This window comes from Giraffa tippelskirchi, chromosome 4 (assembly GCF_054371585.1).
Source record: "Giraffa tippelskirchi isolate mGirTip1 chromosome 4, T2T-mGirTip1v1.2.pri, whole genome shotgun sequence".
In the NCBI taxonomy this organism is placed as follows: domain Eukaryota; kingdom Metazoa; phylum Chordata; class Mammalia; order Artiodactyla; family Giraffidae; genus Giraffa; species Giraffa tippelskirchi.
The window spans coordinates 165,043,818-165,065,329 of NC_137278.1; the positions used below are offsets into that span (position 1 = coordinate 165,043,818).

General features: G+C 37.3%; 1 protein-coding gene across 4 annotated transcripts in view; it reads left to right on the forward strand.

The window, feature by feature from the left end:
* HCFC2 (host cell factor C2) overlaps window positions 1-21,512 on the forward strand; it is a 57,901-nt gene that overhangs the window by 13,848 nt on the left and 22,541 nt on the right. For all 4 annotated transcript variants that reach the window (XR_014083484.1, XR_014083485.1, XM_081595589.1 and 1 more), the window contains exons 4-10: window positions 1,350-1,558; window positions 2,504-2,588; window positions 4,666-4,772; window positions 4,881-5,069; window positions 12,514-12,681; window positions 13,213-13,265; window positions 18,853-19,030. Coding sequence is in view for 2 of the 4 variants with exons in the window: in XM_081595589.1 (XP_081451715.1) it covers window positions 1,350-1,558; window positions 2,504-2,588; window positions 4,666-4,772; window positions 4,881-5,069; window positions 12,514-12,681; window positions 13,213-13,265; window positions 18,853-19,030 (989 nt within the window). In the remaining 2 variants the exon portion in view is untranslated. The remainder of the gene's footprint in view (window positions 1-1,349; window positions 1,559-2,503; window positions 2,589-4,665; window positions 4,773-4,880; window positions 5,070-12,513; window positions 12,682-13,212; window positions 13,266-18,852; window positions 19,031-21,512) is intronic.

The following is a 21,512-nucleotide window of genomic DNA, read 5'->3' on the forward strand; positions in this document are numbered from 1 at the left end:
TTATCTGTAACCTTTTTTTGCTTACTCCCTTTTTTTCTGTTTTGTAGAATTGTGAATCTTATTCCAAACAACAATAATGTTAAGAAATAATTTTTTGATTAGTCTTTCTCAGTGATTATTTAGACCTCACAACCACAGTTATCAACATCAATTTAAATTTAATTATAAATTACTAGTTTATTTGTACAACCATTTCTTTTATTCAGTGTATTCTTTCTTGGATTTCTTTTTATTTTTCCTGGGTGATCTAGAATCATTTTTTCACAAAACAAATTATATGGCTAAACTTTGAAGTTTTTTATGTTCTGAAATGTTTAATTTTGCCTTCATACTTGAGTAATAATTTGATTACTAAATTTATTGAGAAATAGATTCCTATGAAAGTCATTGTGCTGAAAACATAGAAAACATCCATGTCACAGATGAGAAGTCTGATGCAAATTTCTAGAGTAAAAAAGCTATGTAAGACATTGCTGTGACATTATAGAGTGAAAATTTATAAAGGAAAAAAAGTTGCAAAGCCAACATTTGTAGTATACCTCGCTTATACGTATGTAGCTATCCATAGAGAGAGAGGTGTGAAAGGGTATTTACTAATTATTGTCAGTAGTGATTGTTCCAGTTATCTAGTACCATATAATAAATTGCCCCAAAAGTTAGTGATGGAAAATAGCAACCATTTTATTGTGTTCATGGATTCTGTCCTTTGAAAATTCATATGAGACACAGCAGTGATGGCTAGGCCCTCAGATGGGAAGGCTTGAATGGGCACTCCCATGTCTGCTGCCTCAGCTGGGATGGCTGAAGGATGGGCTCAGCTAGCACTGTCATCCTGTGGGCCTACATGTGTCCTGCTCAGATGGTGGTTTTGTGACAGTTGAACTTTCATGGAGGTTCAGGATTCCGAATGCAAGTGTTCACTAGTGAAGCTGCATTGGCCTTCTGTGACTCAGCCCCAGAAGTCACATAGTGTCATTTCACTGTACTCTGTTAGTTAAAGCAGTCACAACCTACCCAGCACCAAGGGGAGTGGACATAAACCCTACTTCCTGAAGAAGATCAGGGAATTTGAGGCTGTTTTGAAACCATCATGGTATTGTCATGGACAGGAGTATCGGCTGTATGGTGGCAGGTTTTTTTAATCTCTTCTGTTCACTGGTGCCTGGTATACAGTAATGTTTGATAAATAGCATTAAATGAATGAGTTATGGGGTTTCTGCTCTCCTAATATTTTTCTGTACTGTATGACTTTTTCACAGTAAGCATATATTATTTTTATAAATAGAAACAAAAAGCAAATAAAAGGTATTTATTATATTAATGTTTTAATTTATTTCATTATATCCTAGATATTTAAATGACTTCTATGAGTTGGAGCTACAGCATGGTTCTGGTGTTGTGGGTTGGAGCATTCCAGTGACTAAAGGGATAGTGCCTTCTCCAAGAGAATCCCACACAGCTGTTATATATTGCAAAAGAGATTCTGGAAGTCCTAAAATGTATGTTTTTGGTGGAATGTGTGGTGCTCGCCTGGATGATCTATGGCAACTTGACTTAGGTAAGCTTAAGTTGATTCAGGCTCGGAAATTCATTATGATTGATAAAGGCAAATATAAAAATTGCCTTGAAAAATATTTTTATTACAGTATTGAGTTGTACTTAGATTTAATATGAATGGTTGCTGATGAGTCAAGTTGAACAAGTGAATGTTTGATTTATGATAGTAACACTCCTGGGTTCCCTATAAGTAGGGTCACCCTATGTTCTGGTTTGCCTTTAATGGTCCTATTTTGTGCTTATTGTCCCATGTAATTATCAGTAGTACCTCCTTTCACTCTGTAAAGTGTCCCAGTTGAGGATGATTGAATCTATGTGGTTACCCTTCTACAGTAAATGTGGCATTAGTAATATTACAGCTGGTTGATAAAAAAACCCCTTGCATAGCTATTTTAAGGGACTGTAGGAATGAATGAATGTCGTGAAGAGTCGGACACGACTGAGCGACTTCACTTTCACTTTTCCCTTTCATGCATTGGAGAAGGAAATGGCAACCCACTCCAGTGTTCTTGCCTGGAGAATCCCAGAGACAGCAGAGCCTGCTGGGCTGCCATCTATGGGGTCGCACAGAGTCGGACACGACTGAGGTGACTTAGCAGTAGCAGGAATGAATATTTGGAAGATACATGCGTTGTCACTTCTGAGTGTCTTCTGTACAATGTGCTCTTACTTAAAATGTTAAAAACCTTAATCTGGTCTTAATTCAAAATTGTTTGCACCCTAAATACACCTCTCCATTGCAAATACTAACATTCAAGTGTAAATAGATTTCTGTGATTGACAATTTGTGTCAGCTGGAAATGTTTATTTTAAGATGAAATTCAAATAATGGTTTTGAAACATTTTAGCTTCATTTTGGTAGGTCCCTTTTTTAAAAAAATTCTGGAAGTTGAGGTAATTCGCTATTATTAGATTAAGTTGCTAATATACTTGTTTTTATTTTTAGAAACTATGTCATGGTCAAAACCAGAAACTAAAGGGACAGTGCCACTTCCACGAAGCCTTCATACAGCCAGTGTTATAGGAAATAAGTATGGTGTTATTTTGTCTTTTGGTCTTTTTTTCTTTTTAACAAACTTAAGAAAGATATGTACAAAGAAGACTGATGCTGCTAGTTTCTTGAAGATGATTTGATAATGCTTGATTGCACTTACTGAAACCAAAATAATATGTGCACAGGAGCTAAAATATCATGCATTTTCTTGTCATACTCCCTCTTCTGCTTCTTTGCATTCCTTACGTCATGCACAGAGTAGGTATTACATAAGGGTAAGGCAGAGTGATGTCAAACTTATCTGCCCTCCATCAATAGATTTGACACACGTAACTCATTGTTTCTTCTTACACATTTTTGGTAGGCCTTGATTTGTACTCAGGTGTATATTTAGCTTCTGTGTTTAATGATTACACTTTGGATGGCATTATGGACAGAAGGCGGACTCTGTAACCAGATTACCTGAATTCAGGTCTCAGCTTGGATACTTGTACTGTCTGTTCAGAGGCAAGGAAACTTTATCTCTCTTTACTTCAGATTACTCGAGTATCAGTCAGTTCAGTTCAGTCACTCAGTCGTGTCTGACTGTTTGTGACCCCATGGACTGCAGCATGCTAGGCCTCCCTGTCCATCACCAACTCCCGGAGTTTACTCAGACTCATGTCCATTGAGTCAGTGATGCCATCCAACCATCTCATCCTCTGTTGTCCCCTTCTCCTCCCACTTTCAGTCTTTCCCAGCATCAGGGTCTTTTCAGATGAGTCAGCTTTTCACATCAGGTGGCCAAAGTATTGGAGTTTCAGCTTCAACATCAGTCCTTCCAGTGAATATTCAGGACTGATTTCCTTTAGGATCGACTGGTTGGATCTCCTTGCAGTCCAAGGGACTTTCAAGAGTCTTCTCCAACACCACAGTTCAAAGCATCAATTCTTTGGCGCTCAGCTTTCTTTATAGTCCAACTCTCACATCCATACATGACTACTGGAAAAACCATAGCCTTGACTAGACAGGCCTTTGTTGGCAAAGTAACATCTCTGCTTTTTAATATGCTGTCTAGGTTGGTCATAACTTTTCTCCCAAGGAGTAAGCGTCTTTTAATTTCATGGCTGCAGTGACCATCTGCAGTGATTTTGGAGCCCCCCAAAATAAAGTCAGTCACTGTTTGCACTGTTTCTCTATCTATTTGCCATGAAATGATGGGACTGGATGCCATGGTCTTTGTTTTCTGAATGTTGAGCTTTAAACCAACTAGAGTATAAAATGAGGATAACAGTGAAACCTCCTTCACAAGGCTCCCATGAGGACTGAATGGATCAGTACATACAAAATGCTTCCAACAGTGCCTGGTACATAGAGAGCATTCCTTCAAGGTTAACTGTCATCAACAAGTTTCCTTTTTTATGCAACACTGAGCCAGGGTTAGGAATATTGTTTTAAGTAGAATTTAAGTAAGTACTTACCTCTGTAGAGACTTTATCTTGAAAGTAATCTTTTAGGAGACAACAGTTGTAATTTAGAACCGCATTAGTTCTCAAAAAATAACCACAAGCAAAATCTAATAAGATATTCATTTTTTAAACAGCAGAACTCTTTTATAAAATGTGATTTTCTACTGGAACTATAATATAGAAAACAGATTTTAAAAAATAGAGCTTCTCTGGTTAGCGTGAAGCTACATGGCCTAAGCTTTGCCTGATGAGACTTAGCTTTTCAGTAACCACTGAGCATGCCTCAAGAACCTTTAGGGCTCTGAGGAACATAGTTTAATGTTTTTTATTTGATGATATCAGTGACCAAAGTTATATGAAACTGAATTCTCTTTAGTTACTATACACATCAATTCTAAATTTGACTTTGAATGTCATGCTTCTGGCTGAGGTACCCCTTAGTATATTGCATACAATATTGATTTTCAAATGTGTTGTAATTGAAATATTTCCTACTTTAAAAACTGGCCAGAGAGAAATAATTTTGATTCTGTATGGCTTCATAAAATTATAAACTCTGGAATGAAGCCCACTTTATTCATTATCGTATTTGCATTTCCTTGACAGTGATAAGTGATTTTAAGAAGAAAACCAACTCCTTTATGTTTTCCTTTTGTTGTTGTTCAGGATGTACATCTTTGGTGGATGGGTTCCACATAAGGGGGAGAATATTGAGACTTCACCTCATGATTGTGAATGGAGGTGTACCAGTTCATTTTCTTACCTGAATCTTGGTGAGTCTTTTAAGAATTATTTACTAAAATAAAATTTATTAATAAAATAATTTTTATTATTTTGTCATTTAAGAGAAGTTGATCAGTCATGGATATTTCTATGTTTAGATACAGCAGAATGGACCACCCTAGTATCAGATTCTCAGGAAGATAAAAAAAATTCAAGACCAAGACCAAGAGCTGGACACTGTGCTGTTGCAATTGGCACTCGATTATATTTTTGGAGTGGAAGAGATGGCTACAAAAAAGCACTGAATAGTCAAGTTTGCTGCAAGGATCTTTGGTATCTTGATACTGGTAGGTAAGAGTATTTAACAAACAAAGTTTTTCTTTAGATAAATAATCAAGTAATGTCTATCTTTTGAGCTTACTGTCATGTCACTGCCTCTCTTTTTCATAATTAAAAATGAATGGAAGAAATGATATGTGTAGATATTTTCCATTCTAGAGGAGTTTCTTAATTTCCCTCTCCTTGAGTTTAGAATGAATTTAGTGACTCCCTTCCGAAGAATAGAGTATGGAAAGGGAAAACTAGTAGCTTTGCAGTGTAGAAACCTGGCAAATGTCACCTTAAGTAATCACGGTCAGTATCTCTAGTGATAAGTTCTGTTGGTATCAGTTAGTCCCTGCCTCCCATATCATGTGATAAGAAGATACTTCACCTCTGTGGTACTTTTCTCAAAATGCATAATACCATTCTAAATATGAGAACATATCAGACAAATCCAAACTGAGGGACATTCTAGATGTTGTACAGGATATGTGAACAGTATTCCCATGGCTGATTCATATCAATGTATGGCAAAAACCACTACAATATTGTAAAGTAATTAGCCTCCAACTAAAATAAATTAATAAAAAAAAAAGTTTAAAGTGATGAAAAACAAGGAAAGACTAAGAAATAGTCACAGATTGGAGGAGACTAAAGAGATATGATGACTAAATGTAAGGTGATATCCTGGAACAAAAACCATTTATTGAAAAAGGGATAAAATCTGAATAGTCTGTAGTTTGGTTAATAAATAGTGTTGTTGTTTAGTCGCTCAGTTGTGTCCAGCCCTTTTGCAACCGTGTGGACTGTAGCCTGCTAGGCTCCTCTGTCCATGGGATTTCCCAGGCAAGAATACTGGAGTGGGATGCTATTTCTTTCTCCAGGTGATCTTCCTGACCCAGAGATTGAACCTGTATCTTCTGCATTGGCAAGTGAATTCTTTACCACTGAACCACCAGGGAAGCCTTGATAAATACTATTATTACAGAGTTCATTTCTTAGTTTTAACAAGTGTATTAGCATTGGGAAATACTGAGTAAAAGGTATATGGGAACTCTGCAGTTCTTCTATAAATCTAAAATTATTCCAAAATAAAAAAGTTTTTTTAAGAAGTATTATAATAAAAAACAATTTTTAGTATAGAACTCACATCCATTTTTCAATAAATATTTATTGATTTATTGGTTGACAGCTGTGAATAGGAACTGTTCTAAATGCTGAGACTACATCGGTGAATAAGACTGATAACATCTGTCCTGTCAAAGAACTTATATTCTATAAGAGAGTGTGAGGACAGAAGGTTGATGGGCAGTAATCAGACGAATAAACAAAATAAATTTAGTTTTGGGTAAGTATATGAAGACAGTAAAATAGAACAATAAGATAGTAATGGGAGGTACTAGGAATGGGGTGAAGTAGGGTGGCTACTTGAGAATGAATAGTCAGGAAAGGGTAAACTGGCATTTGAGATGTAATCCAAATGAAGAGGGCATGACAACCCATTCCAGTATTCTTGCCTGGAGAATCCCATGGACAGAGGATCCTGGCAGTCTACAGTCCATAGGGTCACAAAGAGTCGGACATGACTAAAGCAACTGAGCACCAAATGATGAGAGGGTGCTATCCATGTAAAAAGCCAGGGGGTGGGGCGGGGAGGGGACACTGCAGGAAGAATGAAAAGCAAGTATGAGGGCCCTGAGATGGGAATACTTGGCATGTTTGGCAACAGATCTGAGCTGAGTAAAAGAGTGTAGGCATGGAGATTAGAGCAATGACCACAGGACAGATCATGTAGGACCTGGAACATCATGGTAAAGATTACACTGTTTTTAAAATACAGTGGTAGAGTGATTTATTAGTTTGGAGGAGAGATGTGTCATGATCTGATGTGTATTTTGGAATCGTGAATGCACTTGTGTGGAAAATAAATTGTAGGGGGCAAAAGTAGACACAGGGAGACAAAAAGAGGCTTTTGCAGTCATCAAAGAAATCTTCGACTCTAGAGGTGGAGAGAGTGGATAAGTTTGGAATGTATTTTGCAGTTCTTGTTAACAGAACTGACTGATGAGTTGGGTGTGGCAGTTGACAGAAAGAGAAAAAGAAGGATGAAGTTTTTACCTTGAATCAGTTCAGTTCAGTCGCTCAGTCGTGTCCTACTCTTTGCGACCCCATGAATTGCAGCACACCAGGCCTCTCTGTCCATCACCAACTCCTGGAGTCTACCCAAACCCATGTCCATCGAGTCAGTGATGCCATCCAACCATCTCATCCTCTGTCGACCCCTTCTCCTCCTGCCCCCAATCCTACCCAGCATCAGGGTCTTTTCCAGTGAGTCAACTCTTCACATCAGGTGGCCAAAGTATTGGAGTTGCAGCTTCAGCATCAGTCCTTCCAATGAACACCCAGGACTGATCTCCTTTAGGATGGATTGATTGGCTCTCCTTGCAGTCCAAGGGACTCTCAAGAGTCTTCTCCAACACCACAGTTCAAAAGCATCAATTCTGCGGTGCTCAGTTTTCTTCACCGTCCAACTCTCACATCCATACATGACCACTGGAAAAACCATAGCCTTGACTAGACGGACATTTGTTGGCAAAGTAATGTCTCTGCTTTTACATATGCTATCTAGGTTGGCCATAACCTTCCTTCCAAGGAGTAAGCATCTTTTAATTTCATGGCTGCAATCACCATCAGCAGTGATTTTGGAGCCCCAAAAAATAAAGTCTGACACTATTTCCACTGTTTCCTCATCTATTTCCCATGAAGTGATGGGGCCAGATGCCATGATCTTAGGTTTCTGAACATTGAGCTTTAAGCCAACTTTTTCACTCTCCTCTTTCACTTTCATCAAGAGGCTCTTTAGTTCTTCTTCACTCTCTGCCATAAGGGTGGTGTCATCTGCATATCTGAGGTTATTGATATTTCTCCTGGCAATCTTGATTCCAGCTTGTGTTTCTTCCAGCCCAGCGTTTCTCATGATGTGCTCTGCATAGAAGTTAAATAAGCAGGGTGACAATATACAGCCTTGATGTACTCCTTTTAAAATGAAAAGTTCGATTTAAACCTTGGTAAGTTTGAAATGAGATCAGTTAAGCAGTTGAGGGAATAAAGAAATCTGGAAGGCAGTAGAGAAATCAGATTTGGAGACATATGTTGTTTTATGAGAAAAGCAGTTATAAAACATACCTATGATTCCAGTTTTTCTTTTAAGTGTATAAACAGGAAAATCTGGAAGGATATACTGTGTACCAAAGTAATAATAGCTAAGAGGTGAGATTATACATTTTTTGAAAAGGTTTTCTCTCTTGTCTGTATTTTCTACAGTAGCATGTGTTGCTTTTATAATGTAGAAAGTTTAGTTTTAAAATTAAGATTTAAAAATTTTTCAAGATACTTGAAAAAGTAATAAATGGAACAATTAAGTTAGAGACTAAATGCTTTCTACGCAAAAAGTAGAAAAATGAGCATATTATGGTAGGAAGTAGAAAAAAAATACAGAAAATTGAATCTAGTGATTCATCTTTGAAGTTGGGAATTATGAGCTGAAGTCTAAGGATAAGATTCTAATCAGTCTCTGAGATTAGAAGAAAAATGTGCACATATAAATTTTTTCCAGTAGCAGCTATATTACTTTTACAAGATTCTCTAAGAGATCTGAGACTTTTAAAAGATTAAAAGTCACTCTCTCTGAATGGCCAGTTTTTCATAAACCTTTCCATAAAAGGTTATAGACAGGAATATCTGTCTAAAAGTAATCATGGCCACTATCATGAAAATAAAATTTAGATTTTGGTTTTTCTCTTGCTAACTTGGCATCAGTTTGGGTGGGAGAGGGATATAAAGGTTCTTCATCTTACCTTTTTTTAAAACTTTTAGTTAAGTTTTATGCACTTGAGAACATGTCAAGATTAGTATACTTCCATAAGGCTTTTAAAAAAATGAAAAACAAGTCTTTTGCTCCCACTTTCCTCCCATCTTCCTTGTTTCACAAGCGTGTGCTTTCATCTCTGTTAAGCAGTTCTATGGTATTTACCTTCATATCTCCATATAACATGAATATATTTTTCAGTTTAGTCATAATATGGTCATTTTTCAAACTGTGGAAGTCATGGAAGTCAAGGATTTCTCACTGCTTCCCACCACTCCTTACCTCTCTCCTATGCCCTACTCTCTCAGTCTGACTATGATTACACCATCATTTTGTTAGGTGAGAGTTCAGTGTTTTACATTCAGTTCAGTTCCGTTCAATCGCTCAGTTGTGTCCGACTCTTTGTGACCCATGAACCACAGCACACCAGGCCTCCCTGTCCATCACCAACTCCCGGAGTCCACCCAAACCCATGTCCATCGAGTCGGTGATGCCATCCAACCATCTCGTCCTCTCTCGTCGTCCCCTTCTCCTCCTGCCCTCAATCTTTCCCAGCATCAGGGTCTTTTCAAATGAGTCAGCTCTTCGCATCAGGTGGCCAAAGTATTGTAGTTTCAGCTTCAACATCAGTCCTTCCAATGAACACCCAGGGCTGATCTCCTTTAGGATGGACTGGTTGGATCTTCTTACAGTCCAAGGGACTCTCAAGAGTCTTCTCCAATACCACAGTTCAAAAGCATCAATTCTTTGGCGCTCAGCTTTCTTTATAGTCCAACTCTCACATCCATACCTGACCACTGGAAAAACCATAGCCTTGACTAGACAGACCTTTAACCATATAAATGTATTCACAGGTGAGCTATGTAGAATACCTAGACAGGTGATTACCTCTCTTGTACAACTTCTTTATTTGCTGTGGATTAGTAATGGTCACCTTGTTTTAGATTTGTATATATTTACCACTAATTCAGCCTATGCTCTCTTGTTTAAATATTCTCTCATTATGGTTAGATGCATCAGATATTCTCTCAGATTTCCTCACCATGAAGAAATTTCTCCTCCTCCAATCTGGGATGTAAAGGGTATATTGGAACTCTGCCTTCTACAAATTGAGTACACCTATCCTCTTAGAGCGGAGAAGGCAATGGCACCCCACTCCAGTACTCTTGCCTGGAAAATCCCATGGACGGAGGGGCCTGGTAGGCTACAGTCCATGGGGTGGCTAAGAGTCGGACACAACTGAGCGACTTCACTTTCAGTTTTCCCTTTCATGCACTGGAGAAGGAAATGGCAATCCACTCCAGTATTCTTGCCTGGAGAGTCCCAGGGACAGTGGAGCCTGGTGGGCTGCCGTCTATGGGGTCCCACAGAGTTGGACACGACTGAAGCGACTTAGCAGCAGCATCTTAGAGTCTCCCTTTGTCATCTTCCTGAGGATGTCTATGGTCTCTCACCTGTGCTGTATTCCTTGCTTCCTGGATCTCTTATTTTCCCCTTTCTTAGTTTACTTCCTCATTTTTTGTAGAACACATCCCAGGAAAATGGTGCATAGGTGATATATTTATTTTGAGATTTTGCATTGTTTGAAAATACATTCAATATTCCTTCCCACCAAATTGGCAGTTTGAGTGGAAATAGAATTGTATATTGGAAGTCATTATCCTTCAGAATTTTGGAAGCTGGGGAAAATATTTTTTGAAAGGTGTTATATTGTATTCAAACTTCTGGTGTTTTTGTTGAGAAATCTAAACCACTTCTGATTTTTGGTCCTTTTAAATGTGAACTTCCCCCTCATGGTTAATAGCTTTTAGGATTTTTTCCTTGTCTCTGCTGTTCTTAAATTTTATGATGTGTGTTGTGTGTCTTTTTTTAATTCCTTGTGTTGAGTACTCAGTGAGCCCATTCAGTCTGGAAGCTCATGTTCTTCAGTTGTGGGAATTTTCTTGACTTATTTCACTGATTTACACCCTACTGTTTTCTCTATTTTTCTTCATGTAACTTATGTTATGTGGGTGGTGTATCTTCTGGACTTGTCTTTCTATTTGTCTGCTTTTTCTCAGGTATGGGTTGCCTTACTTTGAGAAACATAAATAAACTAAGTTGTGAATAGGATCATGGAGGAATTTACATGCGCGTAGTTGAAGGAACTTGGCTTAATTATCCTCTAAAATAGGGTCATAAGACTCTTTTTTAAAGACCCAGAGGGTAGATATTTTAAGTTTTGTGGGCCATATGATCTCTATTACAACTACTCAACTCTACTGGTGTAGCATAAAAAGAGTCATGTTGTTGTTTAGTTGTTTACTCTTGTCTGACTCTTTTGCAACCCCATGGACTGTAGCCTTCCAGTCTCTTCTGTCCATGGGATTTCCCAGGCAGGAATACTGGAGTGGACTGTCATTTCCTTCTCCAGGGGATCTTCCCTACCCTTTCTCTTCCCTTCCCTTCAAACCCACAGGGAAGCCCAAAAACTGGACTCATAGACAATGCATAAACAAATGAACATAGGTGTATTTCAGTAAAACTTTATTTACAAAAGTAAGCACAAACTGGATCTGGCCCATGAGCCATAGTTTCCTTTTGCTGACCCCTATTCTAAAAGGTACAAAGAGATAGATATTAGACTTGTTATATAAAGATTAAATTATAACTTACAGATTTCAGCTCACTGAACTGAAACTGTTAGGCACTCAGTCGTGTCCAACTCTTTGTGACTGCATGAACTGTAACCCACCAGGCTTTTCTGTCCATGGAATTCTCCAGGCAAGAATACTGGAGTGGGTTGCCATTTCCTTCTCCAGGGGATCTTCCCAACCCAGGGATCAAACCTGGGTCTTCTGCTGCAGGAAGAATCTGCAGGCAGATTCTTTGCCGTGTGAGCCACCAGGGAATTTCAACTCACTAGAAGAATAGATTTTCCTTATGTAATTGTCTAGAGATGGAATATACTGCCCTGGGATTTGTGAGTTCCCTAATTTGGTAGATAAGCAAAAAGAAAACTGGGATATTGTAGAAATAATCTTAGGTACTTTTTTCCAGTTCTAAGAGTCTATGATTGTTACTTGTTTTAGAAATGTTGGTAATGTTTTATGCCAAAATAATTACCTCTTTTGAGTAGTACAAGTTTTGATAAGGTATTAACTTCAAAGAAGTTATGTTTTTCAAAAATATCAGCTCTAAATCATATTTGCTAACATTAACAGTATTTCTAACATGTATTCTCTTGACTTAAAATTGGCTCATAAAATTAAAAGCTCCTGAAGAAGGTAAAATAGTGTAGCTGTAACTGTCAAGTACTTGGTTTTCCCCCCTCTTCTAGGATTAAATTTTTTTTTTAATTTGATGACTCAGCTAGGACATGGATTATTTTGTTTGTAGTTTTATTTGCAGAAGTAATTAGATAAATACGTAGAATCAGAACTCTAAATTATTTTCATTTGACCTGCTATAGCTTTGCTTATCTGAGTAAATTTTTTCCTTCTTAGTAAACAGATGAAATATTCATTGCTAATGTTTTCAGAATTCCAGGTCTGCACAAACTATATAGAGAAACTGTTGATACAGTTGAAACCTAAATACTTAATACCAATTTTGTTCTTTAGAGAAACCACCAGCACCATCACAAGTACAACTGATCAAAGCCACTACCAACTCTTTTCATGTCAAATGGGATGAAGTGCCTACAGTTGAGGGCTATCTTTTGCAGTTGAATACAGACTTGCCATACCAAGCTGCATCATCAGATTCTTCAGCATCACCAAATATGCAAGGTAGTATAATTTTCACACTTAGAGCATGTATACTCATATGCTTTATGAAAAAAAGATACTATAGAAAAGCCTGTGATTAGACCTGGTTTAAGAAATGTTATGCTATGATGTTTCCTGCCTGGTAAATCAAATATGTTACGTTTCAACTCTGAAACTTGACTGTATTACCATCATGATGTAGTAGAACACATAGATATGTAGGGAAGAATTTTTTTTTGTAGTTAATTTTGATGTGCTTTCTTAATTTGACATGATACTTGACTTATTTAATTAGTTTTTATAGATATTTCAGCTTTCAAAAGTATTTTTAACTAACAGGCACTTGGAAAGTAAAAGCAAATTTAATTTTACATGTTCTTCCAAAAAGGATGTAAATCAACTATTAAGCAGACTATTAAGAAAACAGATAAACTTTGATAAAGATACTACTTTTTAAACCTTTAATATGTAACTTTTAAAAATATTTGACTGTAGTATATTTTCTTGAAGTTTATTTATAGCATATCAGTCTGAACTTTCCTATTCCTACAGGAGTCAGGATGGACCCTCACAGACAAGGCAGCAATAGCATCATTCCTAACAGTGTAAGTTGAAAAAATGTATAATGGTAAATAAATGTTTATGGTTATAGTGCCAGTTTTTATTAATATTTTATATTACCTTAGGATAGGGAGTCTCAACCATGGCTGTACATCACATTCACCACTGAGATTAAAAACAAACAAATAAACACAGGTTCCCATGCCTTTCCCCAGATCCAGTGAAACAGAATCTTTAAGATGATGACCAGGTAACTGTTTTTAAGGAAAGCTCTGCATATCATTGTTACAGTAGCCTGAATTAAGAACCCTTGGCTAGGAGATTGAAGTCTCATTGCACATAGTATCAGAGGCTAATATACACACAAGCATATACACCATATATATTTTTTAAAATAAATTTAGGTGGTACTACAAGGTTCATAATGAAGAGCAATAGTTCCCTACTCTGCTCCTATTTGCTCTTGATCCTGCCTCTCTAGAAACTACTACTTTCAAATATTTTAGCTTTCTTCTGTATCTACCTTTGTGCGTATAAATAAAATCCTTGTGCTGCCACTTCTTGACTTTCTAGTTTTTGATCAATTGTCTTTAATAATGGAAGATGAAGATTTTTTTGGTCTCTTAAAATATTGCCGTTTCCTCCCCCTTTCTCTTCTCATCCTCTTGTAATATTTTTAGTTGAATCATTATGTGATATTTACATTGTGATGACATACTCAGAGCTGAGCCCTGTAATGTGCTATGAACATTGTTCCTTTTTCATGTAATTTTTTGTTTTTCTTAGCATTGTTAACTGCCTTACTTTTTCATTTGCTTGATTTTCTTCTTGCCTATCATTAATTCATACTCTGATTTTCCACTAAGATAATAAAACTCTCAAAATATTCAAACATATAGTTTCTTTTTTCTTTCTTTACCACCCCCCTGCCCCAGTAACCATCCCTACTGAAACCTCCATCTTGATGCTCTAGTTTGTACTAATTCTTCTCTAAGTCTGCTACTCAGCTGTAATCTTAAAACTTCCATTTGTTTCTTTCTTAAAAAATAAATTTTATCTATTTTTTAATTTTTTACCTGTGCTGGGTCTTCTTTGCTGCATGTAGACTTTCTCTAGTTGTGGCTAGTAAGGGCTACTCTCTAGTTGTGGTGCATGGGCTCTTTTTCCCCTCCCCTTTATTCTTATTTTATTTTTTAATTGGAGGAAAATTTCTTCACAATGTTGTGTTGGTTTCTGCTGTACAACAGTGTGAATTAGTCATAAAGAATTTGCCTGCCAATGCAGGGGACATGGGTTCAATCCCTGGTCTGGGAAGATTCCACATGCTGCAGGGCAGTTAAGTCTGTGCTCCACAGCTACCAAAGCCTGCGCTCCCTAGAGCCAGTGCTCCTCAACAAGAGAAGCCACCGCAGTAGCTGTGGCACATGGGCTTAGTTACTCCACAGCATGTGGAATCTGCCCAGAGATCAAATCCATGTCCCCTGCAGACAACTTCTTAACCACTGGGCCACCAGGGAAGTCCCCATTTGTTTTTTATTGTAAGCTTCTTTTATCTCTTTTCTGTGTTAGAACCTATGTTTCTTGATCTCATGTCATTCTCTTTTTTTGATATTCTCCAATAGTTTCCTCAGAAAGGGAGTATGAAAGGTAAACATTTTAAGATCTTCCATATCTGAAAATGCCTCTTCTCTATTTACATTTAGTTGGTAGTTTGGCTGGGTTATCGAATTCTATATTGGAAATGTTTTCCTGTGAAACTGAAAGGCATTTTCCTACTGTCTTGTAGCATTCAGTGATGCTGTTAAGAAGTCGGATGCCACTTGGATCCTGATCATTTACATGAGACCTGATTGTTTCGTTTTAATCCCCAGTTCTCAGAAATTTCAACAAGGATGTACCTTAGAGTGTATGTCTTTGCTTCATTCACTGTGCTGTCCATTCAGTGGACTGTATCATTCTGGGAACTCATGGCTTTCATTACTGATTATTTCTTCCTTCCACATTCTCTTTCTTTTTTTTGTTACTCCTGTTATTGAATGATGATCCTCCTGAACTAATCCTCTGATTTAACTTTTTATTTTCTGTCTTTTCTTCTGTCTGGTCTGCTTTCTGAAAAGTTTCTTCATTTGTATTATAAATCTTTTATTCAATTTTAAAATATATTCAGCCACATAGTTACTCTCTAAAAGCCTGATCCTATTCTTTCTTCCTTTTATGGCATTTTATTTTTGCTTCAAAAATAAAATATCTCTCTTATCTCTTCAAGAATTATGCTTTTTTTAAAAAAAAAAAGAAGTGGAGTTATATTCTGCTCTCAGCATTATTTCTTTTTTTCAAGCTCCTTTTAAAAAAATTTGGTCTTGGACTTCCATATTAGAGCCTGTTAACAAATGTCTGGTGATGCTTAGTATCCTTTCATGTTTAAAGTGAGGCATTAAAAAGGAGCTTGGAAGCTGTCTTAATCCATTTGGCCTGCTCTAGCAAAATACCATAGCTTAAATGGCTTATAAACAAGAGAAATTTATTTCCTGCATTTCTGGAGTCTGGAAGTCCAAGATCGGGGCGCCTATATGGTCGAGTTCCGGTGAGGAACCTCTGTAGGGTTGCAGACTGGTAACTTCTCATTGTATCCTCACATGGTGGAAGGAACAACTGATCTTTCTTGGCCATTTTTATAAGGGTACTAGTCACAGCCCAAAGGTGCTGCTTTCTGATACCATTACCTTGGGGGTTAGATTTCAACATGTAATTGCAGAGGACACAAATATTCAGACCATAGTGGCTCTATGCATATGGGCATGTTTGATTAGTAGACCTTAAGGAGGGTTTCTGGGTGAGAATCCACAAATATTAGTATCTTTTCTCTTGGACCAATGGGTTTCCCCTGAGACTTCTCCAACCTCTTGCTTATGGGTTTTAAGCCTGGAGCTTAATGCAGGGTAAGCGGTATCTCTCTATTCAGTATACAGACTTTCACTTAATCCCCATTTTCAGTAGGTTTCCTGTTCTTCATCCTCACCAGAGAAATACTGTACCACAGTCCAGAGCCTCTCATTTCAATCTTTGTACCTACCTCCCTTCTTCAGTTAGAATGGAGGTGTGGAATTTGTTTGCCTTTGTATACTGGAAGAGCAGAGCTGAGGCTACAACCACTTTTTTTTTTTTAGTTTTAAATTTATTTTTTAATTGAAGAATAATTGCTTTATAGAATTGTGTTGGTTTCTCCCAAACATCAACATGAATCAGCCATAGGTATATACATGTCCCCTCCCTCTTGAATCTCCCTCCCATCTCCCTCCCCATACAACCACTTTTTATATAGTCTTCCATATGATGGTCCTCTGGTGTTTATTTGCACTCTGTACTTCAACCTCCAAAGAACCTGATGCCTCCAATTTCCAAGCCTTTCTGGGCTCTTTAGCAAAAATGGTTCACCTGTCCATGACTTGCCACCTACAGGCTCTTAGCTTCAGCCTTTTCTGCTTTATGAAGGCATGCCTCATTTTTTGCACTTCACTGTGCTATGCTCTCAGTATGACATGGGGAGTTCATAGTGAAATAAATTTAAGGTCAAATTCTTGCTTTGCTGCTTGCTGGCTACTTGACCATGGGTATGCTATCTAAGATCTCTGAGTCTCATTATTTTCCATCTATAAGCTAGGGTGATATTATCCAATTTATAGAATTCTTGTGAAAATTAAGTGAGATTCAGACTTGATAAATATGTATCATGGGGCCTATCAGGTAGTATAATGGTCCCTAATGGTTGTGGATATCATCATCATCATTTATTAACACTAGCATAATCACCATCAATTAGAATGGAGGTAGAGTGTGTATTGGGCTTTCTTGGTAGCTCAGCTGGTAAGGAATCTGCCTGCAAAGCAGGAGACCCTGGTTTGACTTGTGGGTCGGGAAGATCCCCTGGAGAAAGGAATGGCTACTCACTCCAGTATTCTTGCCTGGAGAATCCCCATGGACAGAGGGGCCTGGCAGGCTACAGTCCACGTGGTTGCAAAGAGTCAGACATGACTGAGCGACTGAGCACAGCACAGAGGACATATTATGAACAAGTATCCTTTGAGCCATGTGAAATTGTAATTGACAATATAGTTCTAACTGACATTAAAGATGGAGACAGAAAAGTAACAAAAAACAGGTAACTAAAAAGAGGCAGGCAATATTGGGGTATTTGAATGAAGCCAGATCACTTTTATGGTTCAGTAGACCTACAGTTATTGCTATGTAATAACTGATGTTTACATTGGTGATTTGAATTACCAAAAGGTTTAAATGTGTTTATTATAGTATCTTTAAGAAAATAAACAGGTGATTAGGAAGATTGCTATCTAAAATGTTTAATGGTGAAGAATATTGATATGTGTATGTATTAAATCTTGATGCCTATATGGAAAACTCAGTCATACAAAATAATTCATATGCTTGAAGGTTTCATATAACAGATTTTTCTTTTAGGAGTCATAAGATCTTTAGTAAGGGCTTCCCAGGTGGTGCTATAGTTGTGAAGAATCTGCTTGCCAGTGCAGGAGACGTAAGAGACACTGATCCCTAGGTGGGGAAGATCCCCTGGAGGAGGGCATGGCAACTCACTCCGGTATTCTTGGCCTGGAGAATCCCATGGACAGGGGAGCCTGGCAGGCTACAGTCCTTGGGGTTGCAAAGAGTTGGCAACGACTGGAGCGACTTAGCACACACACAACATCTTTAGTATACATGTCTAATCTTGTTAAGAAAATTTGACCAGAATGTTAAACTCAGTACCTTGGATGTTGTCACCTATTCAGTTCAGTTCAGTCACTCAGTCATGTCTGACTCTTTGAGACCCCACAGACTGCAGCACTCTAGGCCTCCCTGTCCATCACCAACTCCTGGAGCTTACGCGAACTCACGTCCATGAAGTCAGTGATGCCATCCAACCATCTCATCCTCTGTCGTCCCCTTCTCCTCCTACTTTCAATCTTTCCCAGCATCAGCGTCTTTTCCAAGGAGTCAGTGCTTCACATCAGGTGGCCAAAGTATTGGAGTTTCAGCTTCAACATCAGTCCTTCCAGTGAACACCCAGGACTGATCTCCTTTAGGATGGACTGGTTGGATCTCCTTGCAGTCCAAGGGACTCTCAAGAGTCTTCTCCAACACCACACTTCAAAAGCATCAATTCTTTGGTGCTCAGCCTTCTTTATGGTCCAACTCTCATATCCATACATGACTATTGGAAAAAACGTAGCTTTGACTAGAGGGACCTTTGTCGGCAAAGTAATGTCTCTGCTTTTTAATATGCTGTCTGTGTTGGTCTAGCTTGTCCGTATTTATTTGAATACTAGCTACCACTTGTAAAATATAAATTTTATTCCCTCAAAATTTACTGTTCCTTTTCCCTTCAGAACTGATCTTTTGAGAATGGATATTAAGTGAAAAGAAATTGTTTTCTTAAGCTATTATAAAATTTAAAGAATAATACTATACAAAATAAGACTATAATTTAAGCTGTTTTATATTTTGGAGAATTTATTTTCAAAAGCATTTAAGTTGTAAATTATTTTGCTTGTTTTTACATGTATTTCTATTTAATTGATCATTACTTGCTGCAATAAATTATTTTCTTTCTTGTAGATCAGTGATATAGTGAACAGTGTAAAATCTGAACATACAACCATGAAAGGAACTTCAGTGAAAAACAAACCAGATCTCAAAGCATCAACTGATTCTAATGCCTCTTTGCATTCATCTTTGGCAGCCAATGCTTCTAATCATAATAGTTGTGTGGTGGATATGCTAAGGAAAAATGAAGGTATAAAGATGGCATTTTAAATAAAGCTAAAGCTTTTTATAATAATGATAAAGAATTTTAGAGTCTTTGAAAAAGTAAATGTTACATAGTTTGGATCCAGTTTCAAAATAGGATATATACTTACCATATTGACCCTAATTAAAATGATGTCAAGATACCAAGGAAGAACAACCTAAATAGTGATGATTAGTTATTAACTACAGAATTTAAATGAGACAAGCTCTTATATGCCATTTGAGGTTGGCCAGTGTGTTCAATGTCACTGTTCCATTATTCTGTTGTTCTAGTGCTTATAACTATCTGAAAGTATTTATTTTGGGTCAGGATTTTGTCTGTCTTGTTCATATATATTTCCCCAGCACCCAGATCCATGCTTGGCAAATCGTAGTCGCTTAATAAATAAATAAATATTTGTTTAGCAAATAACTGTATTATCCTCAGAAAGATAGTTCATTTATGAGAACTGTTGATTAGCCTGTTGAATGCATGGAACAGCTTATAATTTGATGGCTCTTAAAAGGTTTTAATTTGAATATTCTGATATCATTTGTGATATATTAAATGTTACCTCTGATTTCAGTATCTAAAATTACTTTATAAATCTTATTCTGATATATCCCTGGCATAGTAATATGTGGCTTCATTTTTAATTTGAAAAAATTGTGACAGTTAATAAAAAGCTAATCCCTCTTCAGTAAATAACAAGACAAATATTCTTTTTATTTCCATTTTTCTTTAAGAATCCTTGGTAGATAAAAATATTCAAGAAAAATAGTTTCCTATGGTTTTTCTGATTTCATTACTTATGGAAGAGGAGAGACTTTGTTTTGTTGACTTGCTAATGTAAGGAAATCATTTGGTCAGAATTATAAAAGCTTGGTACTAGACATCAATTTAAATTTTTATAGTGATTTTCTATGTCCATCATGTAAAGAAGTTTACACTCTTGAAAACAAATATGAGCTTTGAGCTTTTAGGATCCTAATGTACTCTAAATCCTACTTATAAGGCAGTTTGGATAAAATTAATATTAGGAAAATGGGGAAACGAGTGCTTATACAATGACAGTATCTGGCACATCGTAGATATTCAAATATGTAAATGAATGGCTAGCTAGTCTCAGGTTAACAAGAGGAGATTGGACTTTTCCTCTGTAGGTTGGAGTAACTGGTATTTTTCAAAAGTGAAAGAGTGGCACGATTAGTTTTTGTTTTTTATTTTGGAAAGGACATTCTAGCCTCACCATCAGGAAGAGCTATTATAGGAGATGATTGGGAGACTTGTTAGAAGGTTCTTTTAAGACTTAAAGAGATGCATAGAGACTAAAGCAGTGGGTGAGATGGAGAGGAGAGAATACATTAGTTCAGAGACTTTTAGAAAGTAGCACCTATTAGACTAGGAAACTGGTTGTATGTGAGGAATGAAAACGAGTCGAACATGACTCCCAGTTTCCTGGGTTGGACATTCAGTGGATGATGATACTGTTCATCAGGATAAGAAATATAGAAGCAAGAACAGATTTGGGAATAAGATAGGTTCAACCTTGAACTTGCTGTTTTTGAGGCACTTGAGGAACATGTTGATAAAGATTTCTAATGGGCAGTTGGATACTTAGGTCTGGAGTCTAGAAGGCAGTTCTTGGCTGGAAATATAAATTTCAAAGTTAAGAATATCTAATATCCACAAGAGCAAGGACCTTCTCTGACTTGTTCACTGCTGGATTCTCAGGACCTGACACTGTGCCTAGGACATACATAATTGAGAGATGTATGATTTGTAAATGGTAGCTAAAGCACCAGGGAAATATGCAAAGGGAGACAAGATAGGGCTTGGAAAATACCTGCCTTTAAAGAGTCATTTGAACAAGAGAAGTCAGCTAAAGAGATTGAAAAGGCTTCCCAAGAAGGTTAGGCAAAGAACCAAAAAAAATGGTATCATATTTTTTACCTCTGTAGTGGGTATTACCATTTATAACTATACATTTATGATGCATACATGAGTGAATACAAGTCATAGACAGAAACAACCTCAAAAAAAGTATGTGGTCAGCATTGTTTATATTACAAAGAGGTCAAGCAAATGAAAATTGATCAGTATCCCTTAGAGTTAAGTATCCCTGGACATTTGTCAGAGCCATTTCCTTAGAGTGGTGTGCTCAATCAGATTGGGGTGGTCAAGAAAGCAGACTGCTCTGAAGGAAAGTAGCGAGGGAAGATGGTGACTGGAGAAGACTTAATAATATGTATAGACTGAGGGCCAAAACTTATGCAGAAGAATTTGAAAACCCTGAAGTGACAGGAATGATTGATAAGAGAGGATCTCAAAATACAGGGGAAGGAATGGGACCAAGAGCACAAGAGAGTAGATTGAACTTACCTTAGGAGAGAAGTCATCTTCTGAGATGAAAGGAAGACAGAGAGGCTGGGCACAGTCATAAATACATTTCTAGTTTAGGACAAGAGAAGGCAGAAAATGGGTGGCA